Source organism: Elgaria multicarinata, chromosome 1 (genome assembly GCF_023053635.1).
Source record: "Elgaria multicarinata webbii isolate HBS135686 ecotype San Diego chromosome 1, rElgMul1.1.pri, whole genome shotgun sequence".
NCBI lineage: Eukaryota > Metazoa > Chordata > Lepidosauria > Squamata > Anguidae > Elgaria > Elgaria multicarinata.
In genome coordinates, this window is record NC_086171.1 from 54,473,540 (window position 1) to 54,500,912 (window position 27,373).

Genomic DNA, 27,373 nt, shown 5'->3' on the forward strand with positions numbered 1-27,373 from the left:
TTTGGACCTAACTATGTTGGCTTAGCATGTCCTGTGGTGGGTGATTCACCACCCCCACCTCAATTGTTGAACTATGCATGCTACTATCCACCTGCTGCAGTGTGGTTATGGGGTTTCACAGTGGTTCTCATGTTGTTTGGCAGGAACTCCATGGTTAGATTGCTCTGTTCAGGTGAGAGGAAAAAATGGCAATGACATAGGGCTTAGCTAGACCTCTAGCAGGATGGAGGGGTGAAGATCCATGATATTTTTATCATGAGACCTCCCCCTTTATTCACATGTGGTGCACAATGACCACAGAAGGAGAGACATCATGCCCACCATTTTGTTTTTGGTTTTAAAGAGACAGGAGTACACAAGCGCTCATGCGCAAAAGGTAAGTTATTTTTTTTAAAAAAAAATCCCCACTCCCCCCACCCCACCCCCGATGGGTACAGAGCTCCTGAGGAGCTCTGAGCCCCATGCGCGGGTCCCAGCTCCTCACAAGGAACCGCAAGGAGCCAGGACAAACCGTGATACCCAGCCACATGTTCCACAGTCTCGGGCTCAGCCCGAGACCGCAGAAAAACCAGGCCTAAAGTGGAGGGCGAGATCCCAGGGCAAGGAAGGGATCATCCTTCCCTGATCCCGGGATTCCCTGTGCATCATGTGGATGCACAGGGACGATCCCGGGGATCACCCTGGGACACAGCCCCATCTAGCTAAGGCCATAGAGTCTGGCAGCAAGAGCAGCTGTCGCCATGGACTTTCTCTATGGTCGCGCAGCTATTTTATTTTCACTTTTTCTGACAGAGTGGCCATTGGGAAGTGGGGAAAATAGATATTATTTCTGAAACTGAAATAAAAGGTATTTCCTACTTGTGTAACTGTGATATTCTGCTATAGCACAGTGTTACCTAAAGGTTATGTAACAGAAAAGCAGGAAAGGAAAACCTCTTTGTGCAGAGCTCAGTTCTGTGACAAAACCAAAAATATGTACAGCAGTTAACAACTTCATGTTGAAATGCTCAGGGTTTAATTTTAAGTGGTCCACAGAAAACAGTTTCTGTTGTTTTGGATCTTGACAGGACAGATCTCTAGCAGAAGAATCCACATGGATTTTCATTGGAACTCATCAATTTGTCCAACGAATAAAAAATTAAGTCTGTGTGGACATGTCCTCCCGAAAACCTCCATCCTATTTGTGAACAGAGAAACTGAAGTAACATGAAGTAACATGTACTGTACTTCTCCAAGAAGTGGATAAATTCTCCCAAGTACATCATTAGCAGTGGCAGTGACACAGCTTCTTTCTTTTCTTTTCTTTTATCGTTGTAGCAGCAGCTGCGTTGGGGTTGGCCACTATTTAGTGGCCAACAAGACCCACAATGCACAAGACCCAGCATAGTTCCAGGGCATGAGGTTTGGGGAATGGCAGCCAATATGCCCCCCCCCACACACACACCAAAAGGTAGAGAATATTCAGAGAAAATTCTGCAAAAAGAGAAAAAGTAACAAAGGGACTTTTTGCAGAAAAATGTCATCTGAGAAGTTTTGGTTCAGCTCTAAAATCAGCCACAGCAGCAACAGATTAGCAGGAAGGAGATCCAGAGATCTTCTATTGACTTCCCTGTGTTCTTCCCTAAAGCTTGTGTACATTGAAGACTGAAACATACTTATTCAATGATCATACAGAAATGTACCATAGAAGATTGTTAAATCACAATTTAGTGCTTCCATTAAATCGAAATCTGCAAGCCTGAGCATCAGCAGGCAACCAATCTCTGCAGCAGACTATTCTCTTCTTCTTCTTTTTAAATTGCTTGGAGCCACAAATTAACCATGGTAAATGAACTGTAAAAAATTGAGTCGCCATGCAAACTAGTACAATAATTTGGACATTTAGAGATAATCATTTTGCTGTGATCAGCAATAATGTGTTAAACTTCAATGGCTGGGAAACTAGCAATTGTAACACTAAAGACTGCCATTGCATGAATTCTTAATCATTAACTGAATTTCGGGGGGGGGGGAGGGATATCATAATTGGGGCAATTGTTATGATTATGTCTGTTTTAATTACATACAAATAGAACTAACTTAGGGAAAACTTTGTGATCTTGTCATGAAATCTAAAAAGGCTGAGTAATTTCCTGACAGTGATAATACCAATGTGCCAGAAGAACAGCAAGTTCTAACCCCCCGCCCCTAACGTCTCAGCTGTGACTTCAATTATGTGACTAAGGCTTTCAGGAAATCTTTAATATAAAATTAAAAAATCCAACACTGAAACAAATTACCCTGGGGCATATAATGGAAAAATATATGTCTGACATGCTATTAAAATGATAACAAACTATACTTATCAGAAACCCCCATAATTAGCTTCTAATTCTTGGTTTCAGTTGTGAGTGATTAACTGAAACAGTCATCTGTATATATCCATATAGAACACAGCAAACCATTTTCTAGTGATTCAGATTTCTAGAGATAGTTTCAATTCTTTTGAGACAGACTTTAAAATTTCTCCTTTTCTTTCAACAACAAATGATAAAGAACTTGTGATACATACTCCCGAATAAGAAGGGGAAAATGTTGTCCTTCTTTAATGACTGTCTCAGTGATAAGAAAAAAACAGCATTTCCCCACTCCCATTTCATTAGATGAAAAAAGAAAATAGAGCAAGTTTGGCTGAAGTAAAGTTTGTTATTGATTTGTCGATGAAGAAGAACTGAAGCCAGAGCAAATAAAACTTTGACCAAAAGATTCAGTTGATATTAAAGTTTGAGATGTTGTTTTTAACTTTGAGCTGAGGGTTGGACTTGATAGCCTTATACATCCCTTCCAACTCTATGATTCTATGGTCCTATGTTTATAATAGTACAGAAATTCATATATTTTCATTGACAGCTAACTAGTACAATTCATCTGTCACAGTGGTTACTTGTGCTCCCATTTTGTATTGGTTTTAAATGTTTTAATTAGTTGTATGATGTTTGCATTTGTGTTGTACCCCGCCTCGATCCAAAGGGAGAGGCGGGTAATAAATAAAATTATTATTATTATTATTATTATTATTATTATTATTATTATTATTTCCTTATATGGTTTATTTTCATCATTTTTCTCTTAATCTCATCTAAATCTTCATTATATTCTGTTATGCTATGCCACTTTAAGATAATATTTCACCACTTTATTAGTTGTATCCATTTCAAATGCTTTATCATTAGTACTATTGCCATTTTAGTTAAACTATTCAAAATCACAAGCATCATAGTAAAGCATGGTTTTCTGTTGATAACATCAACTAACGCAGTAGATAACTTCTGTGATTATTACAATGACAATTGATGAAAAGGATCATGAGTACCTGTATAGGTTTGCATAATTCAAATGAAGAATAATTCCCACTGTTATTTTAAATGATATATTCCTTTTGCATGCTAATGCAAGAATTTACAGGAAGTATTAAAAGTTATTGTGTTCTCTCAGGACACTTTGGCACAAAATACATTTCTGACAATTTCATAGAATCATAGAGTTGGAGAGGGCTATATAGGCCATCCAGTTCATCGTCCTAATCAATGCAGGAAATCCACAGCTTGAAGACCTCCAATGAAGGAGAACCCTCCCCCACCGCAAGCTAGGTAATTGATTCAGTTGTCAAATTGTTCTTACTCTCAAGTAATTTCTGCTTGACTGAACTGTTCAACTGCAATCTACCCTCCTGTAACTTAAGCCCACTAGAGCGCATCCTCACTTCTGTGGCAGCAGCTAACAAGTCTTTGCTGTCTTCCATGGAAGAGCCCTTTCAGATATTTGAAGAGTGCTACAGAATCAGAGAATCACAAACATGGTCAAATAGTGGGTAATTAGTCAAATTCTGGATGGGTAATTAGTCAAATGGTGCCGAGCATGTGTCAGCATGCACCACAGTTTAAACAAGTCATCATGGCTTATGTAAGACAAAGTGATCAGGTGAACTGGGACAAGAATCTATTTGGATGCAATCCTAAAAGCTCCATTAAATACAGCAAGACATATATAAATAACATACATAGCATTGAGCTATCAATCTGTTCTTTAGAATATGACTGCAGTCCTATGCATACTTACCTGAGAGTAAGCCCCATTGTAGAGTGAGTTTACCCCCAGAATAGTTGTTTTAAATTATATTGATGTTTTTATGCTTTTATTTTTTGTATATTTGTTTTTAATGTTCACTGTTTTTAACTTTTGTATACTGCCCAGAGAGCTTCAGTTATGGGGTGGTATATAGGTATATAAATGTAATAAAATAAATAAATAAATAAATAAATACTTCTGAGTAACTATTCACAGGATTGTGCTGCATGAGGCACAATCCACTAGGATGTCTTCTTTGGAAGCCCCATTGAAATGAATGAGATTATACAAGAGTACTAGTGGATTTCTGCCAAGATTTCAATAGCCAGGTTCTCAGTCACAGCATAAATTGACATTTTTTTAAAAAAATGTTGATTATTTATGTGTTTATTTATTTTATTGCATTTTTAATTTTTGTGAACCGCCCAGGGTGGTATAGAAATGCAATAAATAAATAAATAAATAAATATCCCGCCTTTTTCCTCCAAGGAAGTCAAGGTGGCATACATAATCCTCATCCTCTCCATTTGTCCTCAAAACAACAACCCTGTTAGGTAGGTTGGGCTGAGAGTCTGTGACTGGCCAAAAGGTGCCCAGTGAGCCTCCATGGCCAAGTGGAGACTAGAACTCAGAACTCTCTGACTCCCAATCCAACACTCTAACCAATATACCACACTGGTTCTCTCCAGTTGTTGTTGTTTTGTATTGTGTATATGCTAATTTGCTAGCTTAGATTTGTTATAGAAGTTTGCTCTAAGCAGGAAATAAGAAGATTAAATAATGAAAATCTGTAATTCACAATTTTGACTAAAAAATACACCATGGGACATGAGGTGGAGAGATTTCCAAGACACAGAAACATTGGAATGAAAACCTGATTTCCCAGTGAATAAACCATCTCTGATTGCTAAGCAACATTCATCCTCACAGTAGATCATAATAAATCCAAGCTTCTGGTATAAATATTCCTATACTGCTCATTCCAAGCCACTGCCCATTGCTCACTCAGCAATATGATCAGCAGCTCCCCAGGTTATTACCAGCTGTTGCACCTTCCCATTTCCTTCAATTGATGTATCTAATAAACAGTAAAAAATGTGAACGCAACATTCTTTGGCCATCATCTTCTTCCTCCTCATCATTATTACTACCTGTCCCTACTGATTGCTCAATATACATAATTTATGATGATCCAACATATATTTGGTTAAACAGCAGAATTCCTAAGCTGTTACTTGTGAAGTACTAGAATATTACATCTCTTGTTGGGTTGTTGTGGGATACAGTAGCTGGAGTGACAGATTTAGAAGTCGGATGGTCTATATTTGAATTTCTCTTTGGTCATAAACTTACTGGATTACTGTAGACCAGTCACTAACCCTGTTCAGATGTCATGCTAAACCATGGTTAAGCCACGAACCATTTTGCAGCAAAGGATTGGTGAGTGTATTTAAACTGTGGTTATGTAGCCACCATGGTTAGAAATGCTTCACTGGACACGTTAAGTCACGTTTCAAATTACACACTAAGCCATAATGCTTAGCTCAAAATGCTTAACCACCATGGCTTAGTGTGTCATCTGAACAGGGTCACTGTCTTTTCTTTTCTTTTTTTAGTAATCCTTTTTCTTTTTATTGTAAATTTAACAAAACAAATCAGAAAACAAATCATGAAAAAAAAATTGAAAAAAGGACAAGGAATTACTCCATCAAATACAACATTCTTTTAAAAAATGGGCAGAGAGCAGGGAGATTATGCATGTTTCAAGAAAAGCAGACCAAATATCCATACTTTTTCCCACTTGCAAGTGGTGCCTATATACCACCCGTTCAAACGTTGATAGCATTGTAAGTCCTCAGTCCATTGCATTATGGAAGGTTAACATTTATCCTTCCAACACTGTAATATCAGTCTTTTGGCTGTAATAAGGCCTCAGAAAATCCATTTGCACTGACCATATGTTAACTTCCAAGAAACCAGTAAATAATTTAAGAGTACATGCACATCGTTCAATATTAAAGACTGTTCCAATATGAAGTTTATCTGTATTATGACCTCCTACCAAAGGAAGGCGATTATTGGGCATTGCCAAAGCATATGAATAAAAGAAGGGTGCATTACATCTCCAACAACTATACAAATTAGACAAGCCCTTATTAAAAAGGTATTGTTGAGTCCAATAAACCCAAAACAAGATTTCTTTTGCTGGATAAGGCATAGTCTAAGATCCATAGAAATGTCAGGTACAGACACTAAAACAACAATCCATTGATTAGTAAAGGAATCCTACATATAGCATAAATAATTTGAGGTATAATATTCATTCTTTAGTGTGTTAACTTTTCCCCATAAACTCAAAGTTGCCCATCTGTCTATGTCTCGTGCAATCTCATTAATCAACTTGTTCATTTAATCCCAAATTAGGTAATAAAATCAGGTCACCATCAAAATTACCTATTTGCCAACATACCAGGCTCACTGTCTTTTTAAATATTTCTGTTTTCTGAATGGAGAACCAAGGTTGAAAAGGTCATTGTCTTTTCTCATTCATAAATTGGAAATATTAGCCATCTTCCCACAGAGTTTGTACACAAACACAACTATTTGCACACAAACACTACTACCACAACACCTGCCTGCCCAACAACAACAACATGTGGACTTTAATTGGATGTTTCAGAATTTGTAATTAATAAGTAACACATGCTATTCCCTTCATTGTTAAGTTCAGGGTGATATATGGAGAGGAATTAAATTAATGCATGTGTATTTATAGACTGAAAACATTTTAAATATTTCAATGTAACTCTATCCAGCCTAAGTGTCCAGTATTTCTTGAGAAAAATCAGACAATATGAATCTCAGTTCAACTTCCACAGCCATCAAGAAGAGAAAAGTTACTTTGACATGAAAAATGAAGCCCCTACTAGAAGATTCTGGGGGTATACATAAAAATCTTGTAGCAATCATTTTCAGCTCCACATAGAACAGGGACATCTCTGTTTTCTGTAGGTTCTATTTGGAAGGCAAAGTAAAATTATAGACCCATCAAATTCAAGCCTTAAATAGCCCTGGGAGCAGGGACCTAGACTCCTACTAGCTATAACAATGCCTTCATAAAAAAAGAAAGATGAAAGTCTCATGAGAATTCAGAGTTAATAAGAACATTCCAACAAGACATTCAACTGTACAGTTTGGTAGACATATCACTAAACCCCACAGAAAACCTTCCTAGGTGATAATGCATTTTGGCAATTATTTTCCATTTGCTAGAGCCACCCTTCTCAAGATAAATGTTATATCCTATTATATGGTGTATATAAAACTATTTTCTCCCAAGGAATGTGATGTCCATTTTCTTCCAAAACACTATGAATATAATAATCTAAAGAAACATTCATTAGTATATTCAGAAGGCAGGAGATTTACAATAAAGGAGTCATTTCCTCCCAACATTCAATACATTATTAACATAGTTAACTGATTACCAAGACAGTTTTATCACAGCCAGAAGAATGGTGGGAATAACAGGGGTCACAACACTCACTGACTATTACACAATACACTTTAAACTAGCATTCAGCTCTAGCTAATGTTGGAAGCACGATGGTCAGCTACATGGATTGTTACTTCAAATCATCATTGCAAAAACGTACCTCGTCTTACTGAGTTTGAGAATGTTACTTTAAATCATGGGTGCAGACATTTCAGCCTGGTGGCTGAATTCCATTTCAGAGAATTTCTCAGGGGCTGTACTCTAGTGGTCAGCCGTGCCAAAGGCAAAAGGAGCAGGAGCAGAAAACCTATAATATCAATATATCACCCCCTTTCCTCCAACCACCCCCTTTCCTTTGATGAGGAAACAATCAAATAATTGGTGTTTGGAGGAAAGGGGACAGGTCCAAGGGAAGGGGCATGGCCTTATGAGAAATCCTTATGTATTTGGCCCTTGGGTTTGTAGTTCTGCAACCCTGCTGTAAATAAAAGTAAGCTCCTAGCCCTCATAATTACCTAGAAGATCTTTAAATAACCATCATATCCTTACTGCCATCAATCATACTGCCACTACTTTTTCTAATTAAAGTAATTCCCAACCAAGCCTTTGAGCAAGGGGCATGGATGGATTGGTAGACCATGTACAGGAAAATTGCTTCCTGAGGAAACACGTACAGGAAGCTGTTCCCCACGCACCCAGCCCCTCCTTGAAGTTGCTAACAGATGGGAGGATGAAGAGAAGGAAACTGGAGCATGATGAAACAAGTGGAAGATAGAGCAGCTGGGAGAGTGGAACAGGGCAACAGGAACTACAGCAAGTGATGTAATTGGCTCACAAGGTAGACTCAGGTATGTAAAGAGGCAGCATTGAACATGATGATAATCAACAAAATTATGGCATCAAACAATTCAATCTATTAAAAAACAACATACCAGATGCATAATTTCTTTCTACCTTTTTGTGATATTTTCAACAGAAAACTGATTATTTTAATGGTTTAATTTTATTTTAAAACTAAGTAACACAAACATGTAGTACTGTACAACTACAGTTTTATAAATCTCCTCTGCCATTCAGTCTTTCCTCTTGTAATTGCAACTCCCTAAATCAGGGATGAGCAACTTGTGGCCCTCCACATATTTTGACCTACAACTCCCATGATCCTCCACCATTGGCTAGAACTGAGTAGGGTGACCATATGAAAAGAGGACAGGTCTCCTGTATCTTTAACAGCTGTATAGAAGAAAAGGGAATTTCAGCAGGTGTCATTTTTATGCATGCATTACCTGGTGAAATTCACTCTTCATCACAACAGTTAATGCTGCAGGAGCCCTTCCCTCTTGACTAGATCTTTTATTAAGTATTTTTTATTTCAAATCTTAGCCTAGATTCACCAGGGCTGAATTCCAGAATCTATTTTCAATCTAATGTTAGAACATAAGAAGTGATAATGAGGGGGCGGAGCCGGACGTCATGACGGGTAAGATCTCTTCTTGAGAGCTCCCGAGAGGGGGGGATCTGAAAAGCTTATTATCTCATCTAAAAAGGCATGGGTCGTTAATGAAAGTGAAGGAGGATGTTTATGGTTGTTAAGAGAGGGTGAAAATCCTGGTTTTTTGGAAGCAAACTCAGATTAAGGAGGAGAAAAACAGCCCGTTTTCTGGCTGCAAGCAGACGGAAGGAGGGGGGAGCAAGAAGCGACGAACTTTGGAATGTTTGGAATGTTAGAGCTCTCCTGTCTTCTAGTCTGATAAACTGATGATTTATATACTCCTAATCTGAGAGAAAGGTTTAATGGGCAGTAAATTCACCCTTTTGAATAAAAAAGCATCGAAGAATAAGGTTTTTATCTGCTAAGAAGAGGGAGACGTGGTGGAATGTAAACGGGACATTGACGGAGAGTTAAAAATAGATCCATGCCGTATATTAGAAAAAAAGGAAAAAAAAACCCGGGGAAGGCTACTTGGCAAAGAACTCATCCTTCTAACCATAATTTGGCCCGTCTTGAGAAAGTGTCTGTTGAAAAAGATTTACAAAACTCTGGAAGTGACTCAGACGGGTCTATTAAAATGGCTGAAGGTTTTGGCACGGAGCCAATTTCAGCTGCATTGGGAGAATTGAAAAAACTGATTCTGGACAGCACTGCCACTTTGAGCAAGAAGATGGATGAGAATGAAAAAAAAGCGGCTGCCCGTATGGGGGTGCTAGCAGATAAGATCGCGGCTAATGATAGAGAGATGAAGAAGCTGGATGTGGAAGTTAAAGCACTTGCGAAAAAACAGGATGTCTTTGAAAAAAGCTGTGAGGTAAAATTACAAAGTCAAGATCTACAGCTGATCCGACTTCAAGATCAGGAGCGGTGTTGCAATGTGCGCATTAAACAATTTGCTGAAGAACCAGGAGAGGATTTGAGAAAAACAGTTTTGAAGTGGTTCAACGATATGATGCCAGATTTGGATATAAAAGACGGTGATATTGAAAGGATCCATAGAGTGGGAGAAGCAAAGTATAGAGGATCATCCAGAGACATTCTTGTGAGATTTGGCAGTTATTACAAAAAAGAGGAAGTGATGAAGAAATTGAGGGCTATGGTCATGATTAAATATAAAGGCAAAACAGTGCAAGTATTCAACGATCTTTGTCAGCAGACACTCCAATGGAGGCGCAGTATTAAGCAAATAACTGAAACATTAACAAAAAATGTAGTGAGATATGCTTGGGGTTACCCTGTTTTTTTGAAGTTTTCTTTTGTTGGGGGTGATTACAGAGTAACCTCTCTGGAGCAAGGCAAGGAGCTGCTGAAGAGATTGGGGTTATTTGAGGATGCAAGTTTTGGAGCTGGAGATGAGAATGGAGCCGTAGCCGGGGCGTCTGGGACGGGGTAAATGGGGAATGTTGTTATGAGAGAATTAATGATAAGTAATTAAATATAGAGATCGTGCCATCGGGGCGGGGCCCCGCCTCCCCCCTCTCCCCTAAGTTAGATGGCCGGAGTAATAGACTCACGGGGATATGGGGAGGGGGAAAGTAGTGGGGGGGGAGAGGGGTTGGGGGGGATTATTAGGGGGGAGGGAGGGGGATGAAGGGGGGTTCAGGGTTTACTGTTATATTTGTTGCTGTTTATGTTTATGAGTTGCAGAGCACATGGGATCGGAAGGAAAATCAAAAGGGAGATTATGAATAAGAATATTAAAGTATCAACGCTCAATGTTAAAGGTCTGGGGGCAGTCGTGAAAAGGAGAATAGAACAAATGTTAAATAAAGAAAGATCGGATATTATTATGTTGCAAGAAACACACCAAAAATTTGATGGCGTAAATGAAATCCGGACAAGGTGGTCTGTTTATTATGAAAAGTCATTAGGGACGTCAAAAAAAAAATGGAGTAGCAATTTTGATTTCAAAGAAAAGTGGATTCATATTGAAAACTGTAAGAAAGGATGATAATGGTAGATATCTTATGATAAAGGGGCAAATAGAAAGTGAGCAATATACATTAGTAAATGTTTATGCCCCTAATGAGAGACATAGAGATTTTTTTATGAATTTATTTAATGAAATAGAGGAGTTCAGGGAAGGATTTCTAATTTTGGCTGGGGATTTTAATATGGTAATGGATAATAGAGTGGATAGATCAAACCCCACAAATGTGGAAAAAAGAAATAATATTACTATATTGAATAAACTAGTTAAAGAAAAAGACTATGTAGATTGTTGGTGTTTACTGAATGGCTTGAATCCGGGATTCTCTTATTACTCCCCAGTTCATCAGACATATTCTAGAATAGATTATATAATGGTTTCAAAAGAGTTTGTAAGTAAGGTTTGTAAAATGGAAATGGGGGTAATAAAGGTAACGGACCATGCTTTGTTAAGTTTAGAATTTACAGTCAAAAAGAATTATAAGGAAGCGTTTAGGTGGAAACTAAACACAAAACTGTTAAAGTATAATAAGGTGGTAGAAAAAATGCAGAGAGAATTGATTGAGGCTTGGGAAATTAATGAGAAGGGAGGAACGTCAAGGGCAGTAGTTTGGGATACCATGAAGGCAGTATCGAGAGGGATATGTATTAGAGAAATGTGTAATTTAAGAAGGCAACAAGCAGCAGAGCAGGAACAATTGGAGGAAGAGATTAAGAAAATGGAGAAAGATTATTGGCAATATAAAAATAAATATAAATTAATAGAAATACAGGCAAAGAAAAAACAATTAGAAAATTTAAATTTAGAGGAGGTTCAAAAGAATTTAATATATATGAAAAGGGAGTATTTTGAAAACAGTAATAGGAATTCTAAAGTGCTTGCCAGGCTCACACAAAAGGAAAAAGCCAGGAACGGGATAGGGATTTTGAAGGATAAACAAGGGAAATATTGTCATACAATGAAAGATAAAGTAAAGATTTTTCAGGAGTTTTATCAGGAATTGTATAAGGGAAAGGATACTCAAAAACAAAAGTTGGAAGCTTATATAGAAAAATATATAAAGAAGAGAATAAAAATAGAGCATAAAGAGTTAATGGAGAAGGTAATAACTCAAGGAGAAGTAGAAGAAGTAATTGAGAATTTGAAGCCGGGTAAATCACCGGGGGTAGATGGTTTAGGACCAGAATATTATAAGGTTTTTAAAGGAATTTTAATACCAAAATTAATAAATTTGTATAACTCCATATTGGAAGGGGATAGAACGCCAGAATCATGGGAACATTCATTAATAATTTTAATACCAAAACCAGATAAAGATTTGACTGTCCCTGATTCATATAGACCTATTTCATTAATAAACCAGGATGCTAAGCTTTTTTCAACTATTTTAGCAAGGCGGTTGAATAAATTTATAGAGGAATATATAGGGGAGGACCAATGTGGATTTGTGGCAGGTAGACAGATGTCTAATTTAGTGGGAAGAGTATTAAATGCAATACAGGTGATAAATAAGTCTAGGGTTAAAGCGGGAATTCTGGCATTGGATATTTTTAAGGCTTTTGACTGTGTGAGCTGGCAAGCTTTAAAGATGGTTTTAAATAAAATGGGATTTGGAAATAAATTTAAAGCGATAATAGAACAGTTATACTCTCAAAATACAGCCGTAGTGGTAGTAAATGATGGTGTGACAGATAAGATACGACTAGCCAGAGGGACAAGGCAAGGCTGTCCGCTCTCACCAGTCCTATTTGTAATGGTAATGGAATTATTGGCGAATGCAATACGAGAAGATGAGGAGATTGAAGGGATAGGTAGTATGAAAGAAATTAAATTGAATATGTTTGCAGACGACACGTTGTTGACGATAAAGAATCCAATAGAGAAGATGGGGAGAATTAAACAACTATTGAGAGAATTTGAGGATATTACGGGGTTAAAAATAAATTGGTCTAAATCAGAATTGATGTTGTTCAATTATACTAAAAAGGAAGAGAAGGATTGGGAAGGAAGGGGAAGAGAGATTAGAGTTAAGAATCAGATTAGATATTTGGGAATAAAAATTACGCAGAAGTTAGAGAGTTTAGAGAAAGAAAATTTAAGTGTGCTAAAAAAAGAGATTTTAGCAAAATTGGAAAAATATAAAAGGTTAAATTTATCTTGGTTTGGAAGAATAGCATTAATAAAAATGAAGATTTTAGCAAAGATTAATTTTGTGTTCAGGATGCTACCAATAAAAATCTCAGAATTAGAGTTAAAAAGTTGGCAAAGGATTATAAATAATTATTGTAATGGTGATAAGAAAGCGAGGGTAAACAAAAGTAAATGGTATTTGAGCCAAAAAAAGGGAGGATTGGGTCTCCCGAATCTTAAATTATATTATGTAGCTAATAGATTAAGATATATAGTGGAGGCAATTATAGGATTAGGGGAATTAGATTGGATGGAAGAAGAAAATATGAGTAATATAGAGACTAAATTAGAAAATGTTTTCTTTATGGAAGGGGAAAAAAAATGGGTGGAAAGTATAAATAATCCGCTTTTGAGGTCTCACTGGGAAATTTGGAGTAAATATAAAGGGGCGCTGCTTCCAAGCAGCTCTCCTTTGTCACCGGTAATATTGTTGAAGAATTTCCCGGAGGAACTAAAGAGTAGATTAAGTAAAGTTTTAATAGAAAAAAATAAAATGAAATTAAGGGATTGGTTAAGGGGAATGAGTACAAGAGAGGATATGGAAGAAGTTCTGAAGGATAAAAAGTTAACTTGGTTAAATTATAGGCAATTAGAACAATGGACTAAAAGGTGGGTTAGAGATAATGGAGAGTGTAGAGAATTAACAAAGTTTGAAGAATTAATAGTTAAGAACGATAAGGAAAGGGAGAAAAGAACAGTCTTAAAAGGGTTGATGAGTGAAATATATAGAATATTGGTGGAGGAAGGGACGGTGGATAAATCGGGTAAAATGGTTTGGGAGACAGATTTGAAGGTACAAATAGGACAACAGGGTTGGGAGGGATTATGGAAACAAAGAGCGTTGAGAAATATGTCAGTAAGAATAAAAGAGAATTATTATAAAATTGTATGGAGGTGGTACCTAACTCCGGTTAGATTGAATAAGATAAACAATCAGCAATCAGAAAATTGTTGGAGAGGTTGTGGAGTTAAAGGAACGTATTTGCATATGTGGTGGGAATGTAACTATGTTCAGAAATTGTGGAAGATGGTGTTTTTGGAGATTGAAGAAATTGTGGAAATGAAGATAGAAAGAACACCAAAAGTTGCATTGCTATCACTATTTGAAGAAGATTTTAAATGTAAAAAGGAAATTAAGGAACTGATAACGAATTTGTTGATTGCAGCAAGATTAATTGTAGCTAGGAACTGGAAGATTCAAGGGGAATATTCTATTGAAGAATGGTATAAAGAAGTATGGGATATAGCTATTAATGATAAATTAACAAGTAATATCAAATGGAGAAGAGGTATAGCTAAATCAAATGATTTTGAAGGAATTTGGAAACAGTTCCTAGTGTTTGTGTTTTCTAAGGGAAGTGGGAAACCACCAGCAGAAGAAAGTATGAGATTCTGGAATCAGGAATGAGATCCCGGGTGGGGGGGTGCACTTGTAGGTTTTATTTGATTATGTTATTAAGATAAGATATTTTGTATTCAAGATTGAACATTATGCAGTATGTTGTTGTTGTTGTTGTTTTTATGTGAATGTAATGTGTATGTTTAAGTATTGTAGAAAATAAAAAAAATAAAAAAAAATAAGAAGTGATAATGTACAGAGTGCATGTAAACGTGCAGGTGTGCATTTCCCTCTTCACAGCAACAACCATATATTTGGGATCAGGAATATGTGCTTCCAAGACAAAAGACATGATTTAATATTGCACTCCAGCCCTTTTCTGTTCAGAGGTTATACACAGCAGATTAACAATGCAGGTATCCTATATATGGTCCATTGAGTCCAATGTGGCTTTCCCCCAGGTAACTGAGTATAAGATTGCAGCCTTAGGGCACAATTCTATGCATGTTTAGGCAGAAAAACATCCTGCAACTCTGGCTGGCCGGGGCATGCTGGGAGTTGTAGCACATTTTTCTGTTTAAACAAGCATATATTGCATCCTTTCTCTTTCCATTCTTCCCAAGATGGCCTTATAGGCCCCTTCCAGCTCTACTATTCTATGATTAAGTAATCTGCAGAGTACTTTACATGGGGCTGCCCTTGAATACTGTTCAAAAACTGAAGCTGATGCAAAATGTTACATCCTGCTTCTTATTAAGGACAGGACTTCAAGCGTAGATAAATCCTATGATATATTGGCTACACCAAGTGTCTGTTCACGTCTGAGTGCAATTCAATGCAGTGATGTTTATAGCTTATAAAATTTTAAAAGATTGGGGTCCAGTGTACATGAAAGAGAACATTTTCCCATATGATTCCTCTTGTGTACTATACGTCTACGCGATATAAACATTGAGAGGCACTGACTGGTGCTTCCTTGGTGGTGGCACCAAAACTGTGGAATTAATTTCCTACAGAAGCTCAGCAAAGGCTGAACCAATGCCCTCTTAGAAAAAAGTGAAGTCTTTTTAATCACAATAATTTAATGAGGTTTGGTTTGAGATTGTTTTTAAAATTGGTGTTCTACAGATATTGCATTTTTTTTCTTTTTATTGCAAATTAGTATTGTATTGTGCTATTTTAAAGGTCTCGTTGGCTGCTTCAGGTTTCCTTGAATAATGAAATAGTAAAATACGTAACAAATAGTCTAAAAGTAAATAAAAATAACACATAGGAGAAGGCTCCCCTCAACCTTTTTCAGCATTTTGAAATTCGTAACTATCATTTTCAAGTGCAATCCTATGCATCTTTACTCAGACGTTAGTGATTTCCCCTTTCAGTAGGGGTTCCGCAAGGCTCGGTGCTTGGCCCGTTGTTGTTTTCCTTATACATGTTGCCCTTGGGCAAGCTTATTCAATCTCATGGCCTCCAATATCATCTGTACGCCGATGATACACAACTATATCTGTCATCTCCGGAACTTTCTCCTGATGTTCACGATCGTATCTCGGCATGTCTTTCAGATATCTCAGCTTGGCTGCTTCATCGTCGCTTGAAACTTAACATGGCAAAGACTGAATTGCTTGTTTTTCCTCCTAAACCTTCTCCACATCTCTCATTCTCTCTTACTGTCAATGATGTTACGCTTACTCCGGTCAAGGAAGCTCGCAGCCTTGGCTTTATATTTGACTCCTCGCTCTCCTTTATTCCTCATATTGAGGCAGTAGCTAAATCTTGTCGATTTTTCCTGTATAATATTGCCAGGATTCGATCATTTTTGTCTGTCTCTTCTGCCAAGACGCTTGTTCATGCACTGGTTATTTCACGGTTGGACTACTGCAACCTTCTTCTCTCTGGCCTTCCTTCTTCTCACATCAGTCCATTGGTTTCTGTTCACCACTCTGCCGCAAAGATCATCTTCTTGGCTCGCCGCTCCGACCATGTTACTCCGCTTCTGAAATCTCTTCATTGGCTTCCAATTCACTTCAGAATCCAATATAAACTTCTCCTGTTAACCTTCAAAGCTTTTCACGGTCTAGCTCCTTCCTATCTCTCCTCTCTCATCTCACGCTATTGCCCCGCTCGTGCTCTTCGCTCCTCTGATGCCATGTTTCTCGCCTGCCCAAGGGCCTCTACTTCCCTTGCTCGGCTTCGTCCATTTTCGTCTGCTGCCCCTTACGCCTGGAACGCTCTTCCAGAACATTTGAGAACTACAAGTTCAGCCGCAGCTTTTAAAGCTCAACTAAAAACTTTTCTTTTTCCTAAAGCTTTTAAAACTTGATATTGTGCAGACTTCTGCTGTTACTTTCTACTGTTAGTTTTACCCTACCCTGTGCCTGCTTACCCTACCCTGTACCTGTTTGCATTCTCTTCCCCTCCTTATTGTTTTACTATGATTTTATTAGATTGTAAGCCTATGCGGCAGGGTCTTGCTATTTACTGTTTTACTCTGTACAGCACCATGTACATTGATGGTGCTATATAAATAATAATAATAATAATAATAATAATAATAATAATAATGATGATGCTAGGTTCATTGGAACCTTCTTCGGCATAATGATTAGAGCCTTTCAGTGTATCCCTATGCAATCTCCTTCGGGGCTGCATGCCAGCAATGTGGTGACACTGCCCACTATGGCTCCAACCACTGATGGCATGCGCCCCTTGACCTGCTTGCCCAAAGCCAATTTGGCCCTGAGACTGAAAAACATTTCCATCCCAAGCTATGCATGTCTATTCAGAAGTAAGCCCTATTGAAAGTCAGTGGGACTTAATGCTCAGGCAAGTGTGTATAAGATTGAGTCCTTAGTTTCTATTTGCCTCTTCCTATTGCCTTTCTTGATTTTTTATAGGTTCCCCTAAGAAACTTGAACACTTCTAAATTAGGCATCTACTGTGGGAGAATTTATGAATGCATAGGGATAATGGGTCATGCAAACACTAATCAGTGGATTTTCCAAATATATTGATTCCATCATTATACTTTTACACATTTTAGTTGGTTTACTTTAGATTTGATAGTGTCATGACTATATTTCTTCTGCTTTTTATGAGGTTTATTTATTTATTTATTTATATGAAAATATTTATAGCAAAAAATGGCAAAGGTTTTTTTTAAAAAAAAATGCAGAATCATTTTTCATTGTAGAAACTTTCTGAATAAAGCATGTTAATAATAATAATAATAATAATAATAATAACAATAACAATAATAATAATAAATGTATTTGTTACCCACCTCTCCCTCTGGATCGAGGTGGGGTACAACACAATTGCGAACATCATATAACTAATTAAAACATTTAAAACTAGTACATTATTAAAAGCAACACGTTATTAAAAGGCAAATTTTTATTCCAAACTACATCGGTTATGCCTCAAGAAGGCAGAGGCAAAATAAAACAGTCAGACAATAAAGTTGGTGGCACAGTACATCACCCTGGCAATGGGGTGATGGGTACACAATAATGATGGCCTTGGGGTGATGGAAGCCATTGCCCAGTTGCTAAGACAACAGGCACGCATCTCCTGCAGAAGGAACCATGGAGATCTCATAAAGGGTTAAAGAGGATCACGGAATCATAATCGCCTGTGTATCCATTATGTGCATTTCCAAATGCACTCTTGAATACTTGCAGCCCTATCCTAAGCAAATGTAAACCTTGATCCCAAGGTGGCTTACGTACAAATCCATATTCTTAGAATTGAAGTCTTAGGCTACGAGACAATAAAATCTACTTTATTGGATGAAACATCTATTAAAATCAAGAACAGTTAAAAGTAAAAGGTTTGATATTTAAGTTCTAATATTTTAAGACTACTTAGGCTACAATCTTATACCAACTTTCCTGGGAATAAGCTCTTTTGACCTCAATGGGACTTACTTCTGAGTAAACACATGTAGGATTATGTTAGATTCATCTAAAATGCTGGTAATGGCCAGAAATGAGTGAAATGCAGAGTGATATCTAAAGCAATCTATCAGACTTTATTCATCCTGAAAGTCAGCTGAACTGATATCCCAGCTGCTTTTATTTGCTATGTGAGACCAGTGTTTAAGATCTCCACTTTTCTGTATCAAATGTCGTAGGTGGGGAAGTCTTTACCATAATTGAAATTAAGAAGTTCTGAACAATATTTTACACCTACTGTCAGATAACAAGTTCAAAAACTGAACTGAACCTATCATTTGTTACCTGATGCTTCAGTTGTCAATGTTTGTTTATACATATCAGCATTTATCTCTAATATTTTCTGGTCCCACAGAAGGACTGCTAATGATGAAATACAGCCCATTCTTCCTCTTTAATGTTCTATAACAGGACCATTGATAAAAGGGACTCCCATAACACACACACAAACACACACACAAACACACACACACACACACACACACATACATATATATATATATATATATATATATATATATCCAGCTGGGCTTGTATGTTTTTCACACAAGAGGAAATATTAGAAACAATTCCCATTATTGGAGAAATATGTGAACAATGGGCATTGCATAGTTTGAATAATGACTTTACATGTGACATACTACTACAAATGCTGTTTGTGAAACCATGACTGCTGCAAAGGTTTTCAAATAAATCTAAAAATTCTGAATAGGACTGTCTTCCAAAGCAGAATTAAGAGCAGGGTTATCCCTGGCTAATAGCTAACAATAGACCCTCCATGTTCAGAAGAAGTATACCACCCATAACCATCTGGCAGGGCAGGAGGAAAACAACAGAAAATAGCAGGCACCACCATACCCTGCTTGTGGACTTTCCAGGTTGGTTAGTTGGTTGGAGAGAAGACCTTTAATCTGATCCAGTAATATAATTATTATATTCCTATGGAGGCATGCTCCACTTCGGTCAGTTAGATTTGTTTCCATCTACATTGTTTGGAATCTAAGTGTAACTGATTCAAGTTTTGACTGGAGGTGATTCTATGCTATTTCAGAAAAGAGCTCCATGATTAAAGATGAAATAGGTTCTTAAAGCATCACGCCCCTGCCCTTCCCTCACCCATATTTTGGGCTTTAATCAAAGTGCTATATAAATCAGAACATATTTTCTAACATGATCAGGAATCCTTTCCTGCACCATTGCCCAGAATTAGAATTAATTCTCCATCGGATTAAAGATGTATTGCTGGATTAGAGTCTTACTGATGACAACATAATATATCCCCCCCAAAAAAAGGTTTAAAATAAAAAGACCTCTTTTAACCACAGCCAAGGGTGTTACAACAAAACATGTGCTCAACATTTATAACACCACAATATCACCGTCAAATGGGGCTGCCAGGATAAAATTCACAATCTGTACTATGCTAAATTTAAGGACACATTCTAGCCAGAACTTGTGCATTGATAAGTCATGTTGACTTCGGTGAGGGAGTTAAGCATGTGCTTAAATCTCTTCAATTGAAATTAATAGGATTTGCAAGAGCTTGTCTTTGTTTGGATCATGTTCCATCTTCAAAACTAATTTTATAAAATTGAAATTCATGTTAGAAAGAAAAAATTGGCAGCCCGTGTCACAACTCAACTGCACAGTTATATTTAGTCCCACTTTAGAAGTTTTGCACACATCCTTCAGCCTGACATGGTTGTGGTGCAACTTGCAATTCTCCAAATCCAAGGTTCTTCCCTGAGCAGTTCCATAGATAGCTAAGAGGTGGGTGTATTGCATGACACATGTATATGTAAAAGTTTAGTTGGTGCAGGGCTTCTTGTATCAAAACATTTCCCCCTCTATAGTGAAAAAATTAGCTTGAATATCAACTGATCTAGAAGATATATTATTGTCTTTCAAAATCTTACTGCATACTATCTGCATGCACCAGATCCCAATTTGGAGCACCTGGACATTAATTTGGAATTTCCGAAATTGAAATGGCTGGAATGGAATAGTGCTGAAACATAGAAGGCACAAAATAGAGAATTACTTTATATCAAACTGAAAACCTAAAGTTTTCATCTAATTTTACTATTCTAGTCCAAGACCATGACACAGTCCAATTCATTTTTATGGCTTATTACAACTGATTTCTGTAGCTGTAGTCTGCGATTAACATTTTGCAATATACAGGTGAGACAACTGCATCAAAATCACACATTGACCAAGAGTGTTGACCAGCACAAAGTTCTTAAAAACAACAATGAAGCGTTGCCAACATTTTAACAAATACCCTGATTTATGATAATATTCCTCAAAAGCAAATACAAACTTCACAAAGAGACTGAAGTTTTCCCACTGTGAATAAAACATCTACTGAATAAACCTTATTATTTATATATTGTTTTATAGAGCTATCCAAATAGTTCAGGCACCAACTATCAGGGTGGACAGCAACCATTTAAAGATGTTTTTATTTTTTTTATTATTATTATTATTAATAATATTTATATAACACCATCAAGTTTTCATGGTGCTGTACAGAACAAAATAAAACAAAATACAAAACACCCTTAGTTTACCAATACAAAGTTCAATAACCTTTCACAGATTGTGTCAAGAGTGTGTGAATGCACATTTGTGTGCAAGTGTTCAATAATATACACTCAAGACACAACCCTCCTACTATGTGAATACAATATATCACAAGGGAGCCATTGAACAGGGATTAACTGGAGCAGCAGGAAGGCCATGTGTGTGCGAGGAAGGGAAGGAAAATTGTCTTTTAACTGGTTGGAGGGGGTGAAATGCTTTAGGAACAGCTGGAATATAAAGAGCAGGCCCTCAGGGAAGCAAACCACCCTTCAAAGAAAAGTCTAGGATTATAGTTTGGGTGCGAACGATTGGATCTGTCCAGGGTCCTGAAAATCTACCATTTCTCTCTTTCTCTCTCCGCTGCCGTAATAAACTCGTTCATTAATCGGACGGATATAGACTTCATTCAGTAACCTCAGACAACAGCTGTCTAGCCAATACAAAACCTAGTTTACAGGAACTAAGCTTTTAAAGAGATTTTTTTATATATAAAAAGCAAAGAATCAAAGCTCCATATTGAGAATGAAGTCTGCTTGTTTGTCTCCCTCCAACCCTTTACGTCCTTTACTTAGAAGCAGATTAGACACACTATATCTGAAACCCGTTTACAAGTGGAGGGGAGAGTGACTGAGATTTTTTTTAAAAAAAGGCACGACTACTGAATACCCAAAGTTTCTAAGGTGGGGCAAACATCCCCAAGATGATAGGCAACAATTGCCCTATTATTATTATTATTATTATTATTATTATTATTATTATTATTATTATTATTATTATTAGGGAAAATAAAATCCAGAGGACAACACCTTGCCCCACCCCCCTTGCGAATAAATAGTAAAGTTTGGTCTCAGTCTTTCCCCAACCACTCGGGGCACCTCCTTTCCAAGCAAGAGTTGGGAGCCGGGGTAGAGACGGAAGGCGAGCTCGCTTCTTCAGCCACGTGAAGCCCCGCTGCCTCCGGAGGGGAGCTTTGCCTGGGCGAGACTTACGTGTGCCGTCAAACCGAGTCGCGATGGTGTCCAAGAAGGTGTTTTGAGGTGCCAGTAATCCTTTCATAACAGGCATTTTTCCAGCGCGGTGTGAAATTCTCCATCAAAGTTTGCCTAGGAAGGATGGGTTGGAAAGAAAGTGCAAGCGCGTCGGTGGAGGAGGGACGAGGAGGAGGAGGAGGAGGAGCGCCGCGGACTTTGGGGCATGAGGAATGGATGCTACTTTCGCTGCCGCCTCCGCCGCCGCTCCTGCTGACTTTAGCCAAGACCGGGAAAGCGCCCGGGTTGCAAAGCCGCCGCGAGCACACTTGCGCGCGCCCGCGCGAACCACCGCTTCCCACCCCCGCCCCCCCCCGCGAGCCCCGCCTCCGCTTTCCACCAGCTGCCTCCAGCCCTTGGGATCCCTCCCTCTCGGCCGCCAGCTGCAGGCGCCGCGTGCTTTGTGGGGACACCCCATTGGCTGCCACCAGAGAAAGCTACGCGTTTTTGGCGGGAGGGAGAAATTGGCGGGCATTAGAAGCTGCTGGGGCGGCGGGGGGAGGGAACGGGCGAGGGCCAGGGGGGGGGGGGGAGTAGCACGTGCTTAACAGAGGATAAAAGATCTCCCCTGAGGAACGGCCCGAGACTGCTTGAAGGCAAAGCAGCAAATGACACGCCTGCCGCTTCCCCCGCCTCCCGTTAAGAATCCAAGTTACTTTGGAAACTGGAGCAGAAAATCACACGGGCATCTTTTTCTTGCTTTGCAATAAATTTGCTGCCCTCTTATGAGACACACAATCAGCAGCCTAAGACAGCCATCGCACTGTGCTAATGCTAGGGCTAGTCCTGTGAGGGCTTAAATGGAGAGCAGAACGTGTGTGTGTGTGTGTGTGTGTAGACCATATAAAAGAATAGCTAATGAGCACATGAAGAGTATATTTCCATCACTACCGAATATCAGCTGCCCATCTTCTCATATTCAGACTATTTTCAACGTTAGGAGTCAAACTTGGACCATGTGAAGTACCAGTAAAAGAAGAAAAGGTGTCTGACAATGTGCAGAATACATTTCCCTCTTTACAGCAACCTGCCTAACTTTATATATTTGAAATTTAGGCTTTATGGCTAGATAAAACTGCTTCCATAAAGACTGAATTTTGGCACATACCTTTTCTTAGCTCCTAGGGAGAAGTCTCCTGCAGCACATCACTAAGTGTGTACGTGTGTGTGTGTGTGTGTGTGTGTGTGTGTGTAGAGAGAGAGCATACTGTCCTCTTAGCCCAATTCCACCTAGCCCAGGTAGTAAAGTTTCTACTTTCCACATGTCCTGGGTTCCTGTATACCCAACCAGACAGGTCCAGCTGGATTTCTGTGTTCCAGAAGTCACTTCTGGAACTTTGTGCTGTACATATTCAGTTGGAAATAAGTCCAGCGGGTCTTCCTATGAAAAAAAACATAAGATAGGATTGCAATTTTATCACTCAATCCTATGCATGTTCAGTTCTATGCATGTTTACTCAGAAAGAAGACCAACTGTTGTCAAGGGGACTTACTCCTGCAAAGTGCCTAGGATTGCAGCATACTCTTGATTTCTTTATATTCTGTCCTCTGGTCACTTATACAGGAAAAAAGCACCCTGTAAGACTTAGGGCACTGTTGGGAAATTTTCTATTTTAATATGATATTATGGGGGAGGGATTAAAATATGCAGTGTGGTTACAATGGCTCAAAAGTCAGACTAGGACTGGGTTAGAAAGTCAGACTAGCACATAGGTTCAAATCCCCATTGAGTCATGAAGTTCACTGGCTGATCCTGGGGCAATTAATTCCTCACAGTCTAATCGATGATTATTAAAAAAACACATTTCTTTCACTAAGACAAGATTCTTCATACATCAGTCCTATTAATCCACAGAATCTGGGCACATTGGCAACCTAAGAAGACCTCAAACTGTCTACACACAGGATAGTTCCAGGTGTGTGTGTGTATGCGTGTGTGTTTTAGCATGTAAGTCAAGAAAAGTCTCTGGAGGGATGTGGAGGAGAAGTAAATAAGATCACCCAACCTGATTATTCTGCTTTTTTCTAGGGAAAAAATGAGGAACAACAATTCTTGAGAAGAGAAGGAAAACAGCCAACTAATTCATGGTATAACACACAAGAGAGGAAATAAATTAACCCAGAACATGATGTTTTCCCTTTATTTCTCACATCAGGTCTGCAGACTTTATAGAGCAGAAAGCACAGCTTCTAACAGTTCCTTGTTCGTTTCTTTTTAAAAACAACCTGAAGGCCCTAGTTATAAAGGAAAATAATGGTCTCTCTGCTGAGAAAACAAATAATAATGCTTTCTGTGTATTGGTTAACATCTAATGTTTCAGGGCCAAATTTTCAAATTTTGATATTCAGGCCTTAGCTAGACCTAAGGATTATCCCAGGCAAATGGAGGGGTCATCCCTGCCTACTCCTGGGATCCTCTGTGTGTCATTTGGATGCACAGGGATGATCCCAGGACAATCCCGGGATATAGGCCTGGTCTAGCCATTGCCTTAGAGTGAAGAGGCAAACGTGCCTCAAACATGCAGCAAAACAGGTCACATCCCATCATTTTTATTCCAGGTTTATGTATATACAAGTCAGATTCCTTTTCTATGAAAAGTTGAATCTACTAGAGCCTTTTTTTTAAAAAAAAAAAATCCACCATCTAACACAAGAACACCTTCATTCACTTAGACTGAACAAAATAATAACAGAATGGACCAACATAAAGAAACTTGGAAACTAAGGCCACAGCTAGACCTAAGGTTTATCCTGGGATCATCCACGGTTCACCCCTGCCTGAGCACTGAATCCCCTGTGTGTCACCTAGGTGAACAGGTTTGACCCCTGGACGATCCAAGGATAAACCTTAGGTCTAGCTATGGCCTAACAGAGCTAGTATAATTCCACTTGTTTTTCTACCTAAACCCCTCCTCCCTCCAGTATACACATTATTATCCTGCCCTTCATTCAAGGACCTCAGGACAGTTTACAACATTCTCTCCATTTTTATCCTCACAGCAATCCTGTGAGATGACTTATGTTGAGATAGTGTGATTTGCTCAGGTCATCCAGGGAGATTCATGGCTGAAGAGAGATTTGAACTCGGGTCTGCCTGTCCCCAGTCTAATACAATTCCCATTCATATGTTATCCACAGATTTGAAGGGCAGATATTTTAAGACAGTGTGCTAAAATGTACCTCCAGATACCATTTTACTGAAAATCAAATTATCTGTGCCTATAATATGTCACCCAGAAAGCAATATTTACACATGGTTATCAAAGAATTTTATATGCCTCAGGTAATCTGATAAATTACCAAGGACTGGAACCATTATCCTGTCAACGAGTAGGATTAATCAATAATTCTTAATACACATTTTTTTGAAAAAATGGGAATTTATAAACAGAGTTGAATGGCAACTGCCCATTCTACACACATTTAACACAAAAATATGTTCAACTGAAGATAATGGGGAACTCAGAAAAAGCAGCAGACCAGCTTTCTTTGAGCCATACGGATTCTGTTGACATACAGACCAGGGTGGGAATTCGCACAAGTGGAACAGAATTTTCATACATCCTTTCTACAAATCTGATTCTGTCAATGATGGAATGAAAAACATCTGATAATCCATGAAAGACCGATGGAATGGATTTAACAAAATCTGTACTTCCCTATTATATGGTGTGTTGGATCCAGGATCTGCCTTTTATTGAAAGAAGGACTCCACTGACAGAAGGTCTCTTTAATGGATTGGGGTGATCCATCCTTCCCCCCTTCACCAAAGACCACCCCATTCATGAGGTTCCCTTGACCCTCTCTGGAGCATTTTCAGGGGGCTGGAGGGGCTGCTTGTGGTGGTGGAGGAAGTGGGAAAGTTTGCTTCTGCCAGACCAGTTACACAAGCCTAAATCTGGATTCAACCCAGTATTCTTTGTCCATTTGAGTGATAATTTCTTGTAGAAATTGCTACAGACTTTTGTTAGCAAAGATAGGTGACTGATTTTTTTAAAAAAACTAAATTACTACATTATTATCCAGCCCTTCTTACAGGGTACTTAGGGCAACATACAGAGCACCCCCCTCTGCCACTGCCATTTTATCCTGATTATAATCCCATGAGGACAAAACTAAATGTGACATTAAATGTCTTTGCACTTTGCATGCAGGCTTTAAGAAATAGAAATAGCATCAGGTCGGGATAATAATTATTGGGATAGCAGTTGAAAGGGAGAAGAAATTTAATGTTTTTCTCCCTTTTACTGCAATCCTGAAGAAAACTCTTCCTTTGGAGGTGTTGTTTGCATTGGGTGGAAAAATCCTAATTACTGTAGCTCCAAAGAGGTTTTTCTTCCCAATGCAAATTCCAACTTCAGGGAGCGATATTCCTCTGGACTTCAGCAGAGGAGAACAGGTTAAATCCCCACCTGCCTGGCTGCTGTGATCACCCTCACCTGATGCATCACTTTTGATAGGGTTGGATGCAGACACGTATACATCGTAGACCTCTTAAAATTGATTGGAACTAATTTAGCCATGACTAAAGTCCTATTGATTTCAAATGGTCTACTCAAAGTATGACTAAATCTGTACCCAGGTCAAGGTATTTATTATTCAGTTCAGACATTAGCATTTCCTTCGATATTGCTTTATATAAGATTAAGTCATGGTTGCTGTCAAAGATAATAAAATAAGACAGGATGGAAACTGTTTTCAACGCTGATTTTATACATTTATTTGACAATTTGTGGAGAACATTTTAATTTGAAGCTATTATGTTCAGTTATACAAACATTTTACCAACATGAATCAATATTTTTATATAAATATTTCACTGGTGTTGACAGAGCATGTCAGAGAAATCTTCAATGAATTTAAATGAGTCCAGATTTCTATGAATCTGAACTGTGGATTCTGTAGTGCAGCAGCTTTTTCCAAATTGCAAGGGTTCTGCTTCCTTGTGGAACAGTTTTTTGGTTTTTTTACTTTGGGTGAGGGATTTAACTGTCATCTGAGCACCCTGAACCTCGTGTACAGCAGAGCAGCATAGGTGTCTTGTTGGATATTTGTTTCCTTGCTTATATTCATACATTAAGGGAAGTTTACAATATTTTTTTAACTTTTAACTCCTTTTGCAATGAAACTAATCCCTGACCTAATTTTTTCTCAGCCATCAACTTTTCTCTTACTCAGGTTAACTTCATACTTATCTATCCATGTATCCACATACACTGCACAAACATTCTTGATTCGTATCTGCACATATC

At 38.3% G+C, this 27,373-nt stretch overlaps 1 protein-coding gene across 1 annotated transcript in view; it reads right to left on the bottom strand.

Annotated features, from left to right (window-relative positions):
- Positions 1-22,158, bottom strand: part of KCNH8 (potassium voltage-gated channel subfamily H member 8) — a 218,259-nt gene extending 196,101 nt beyond the window's left edge. The window contains exon 1 of the mRNA XM_063128395.1: positions 22,083-22,158. Coding sequence (XP_062984465.1) covers positions 22,083-22,158 — 76 coding nt within the window. The remainder of the gene's footprint in view (positions 1-22,082) is intronic.
- Between the last annotated feature and the right edge of the window lie 5,215 nt (positions 22,159-27,373).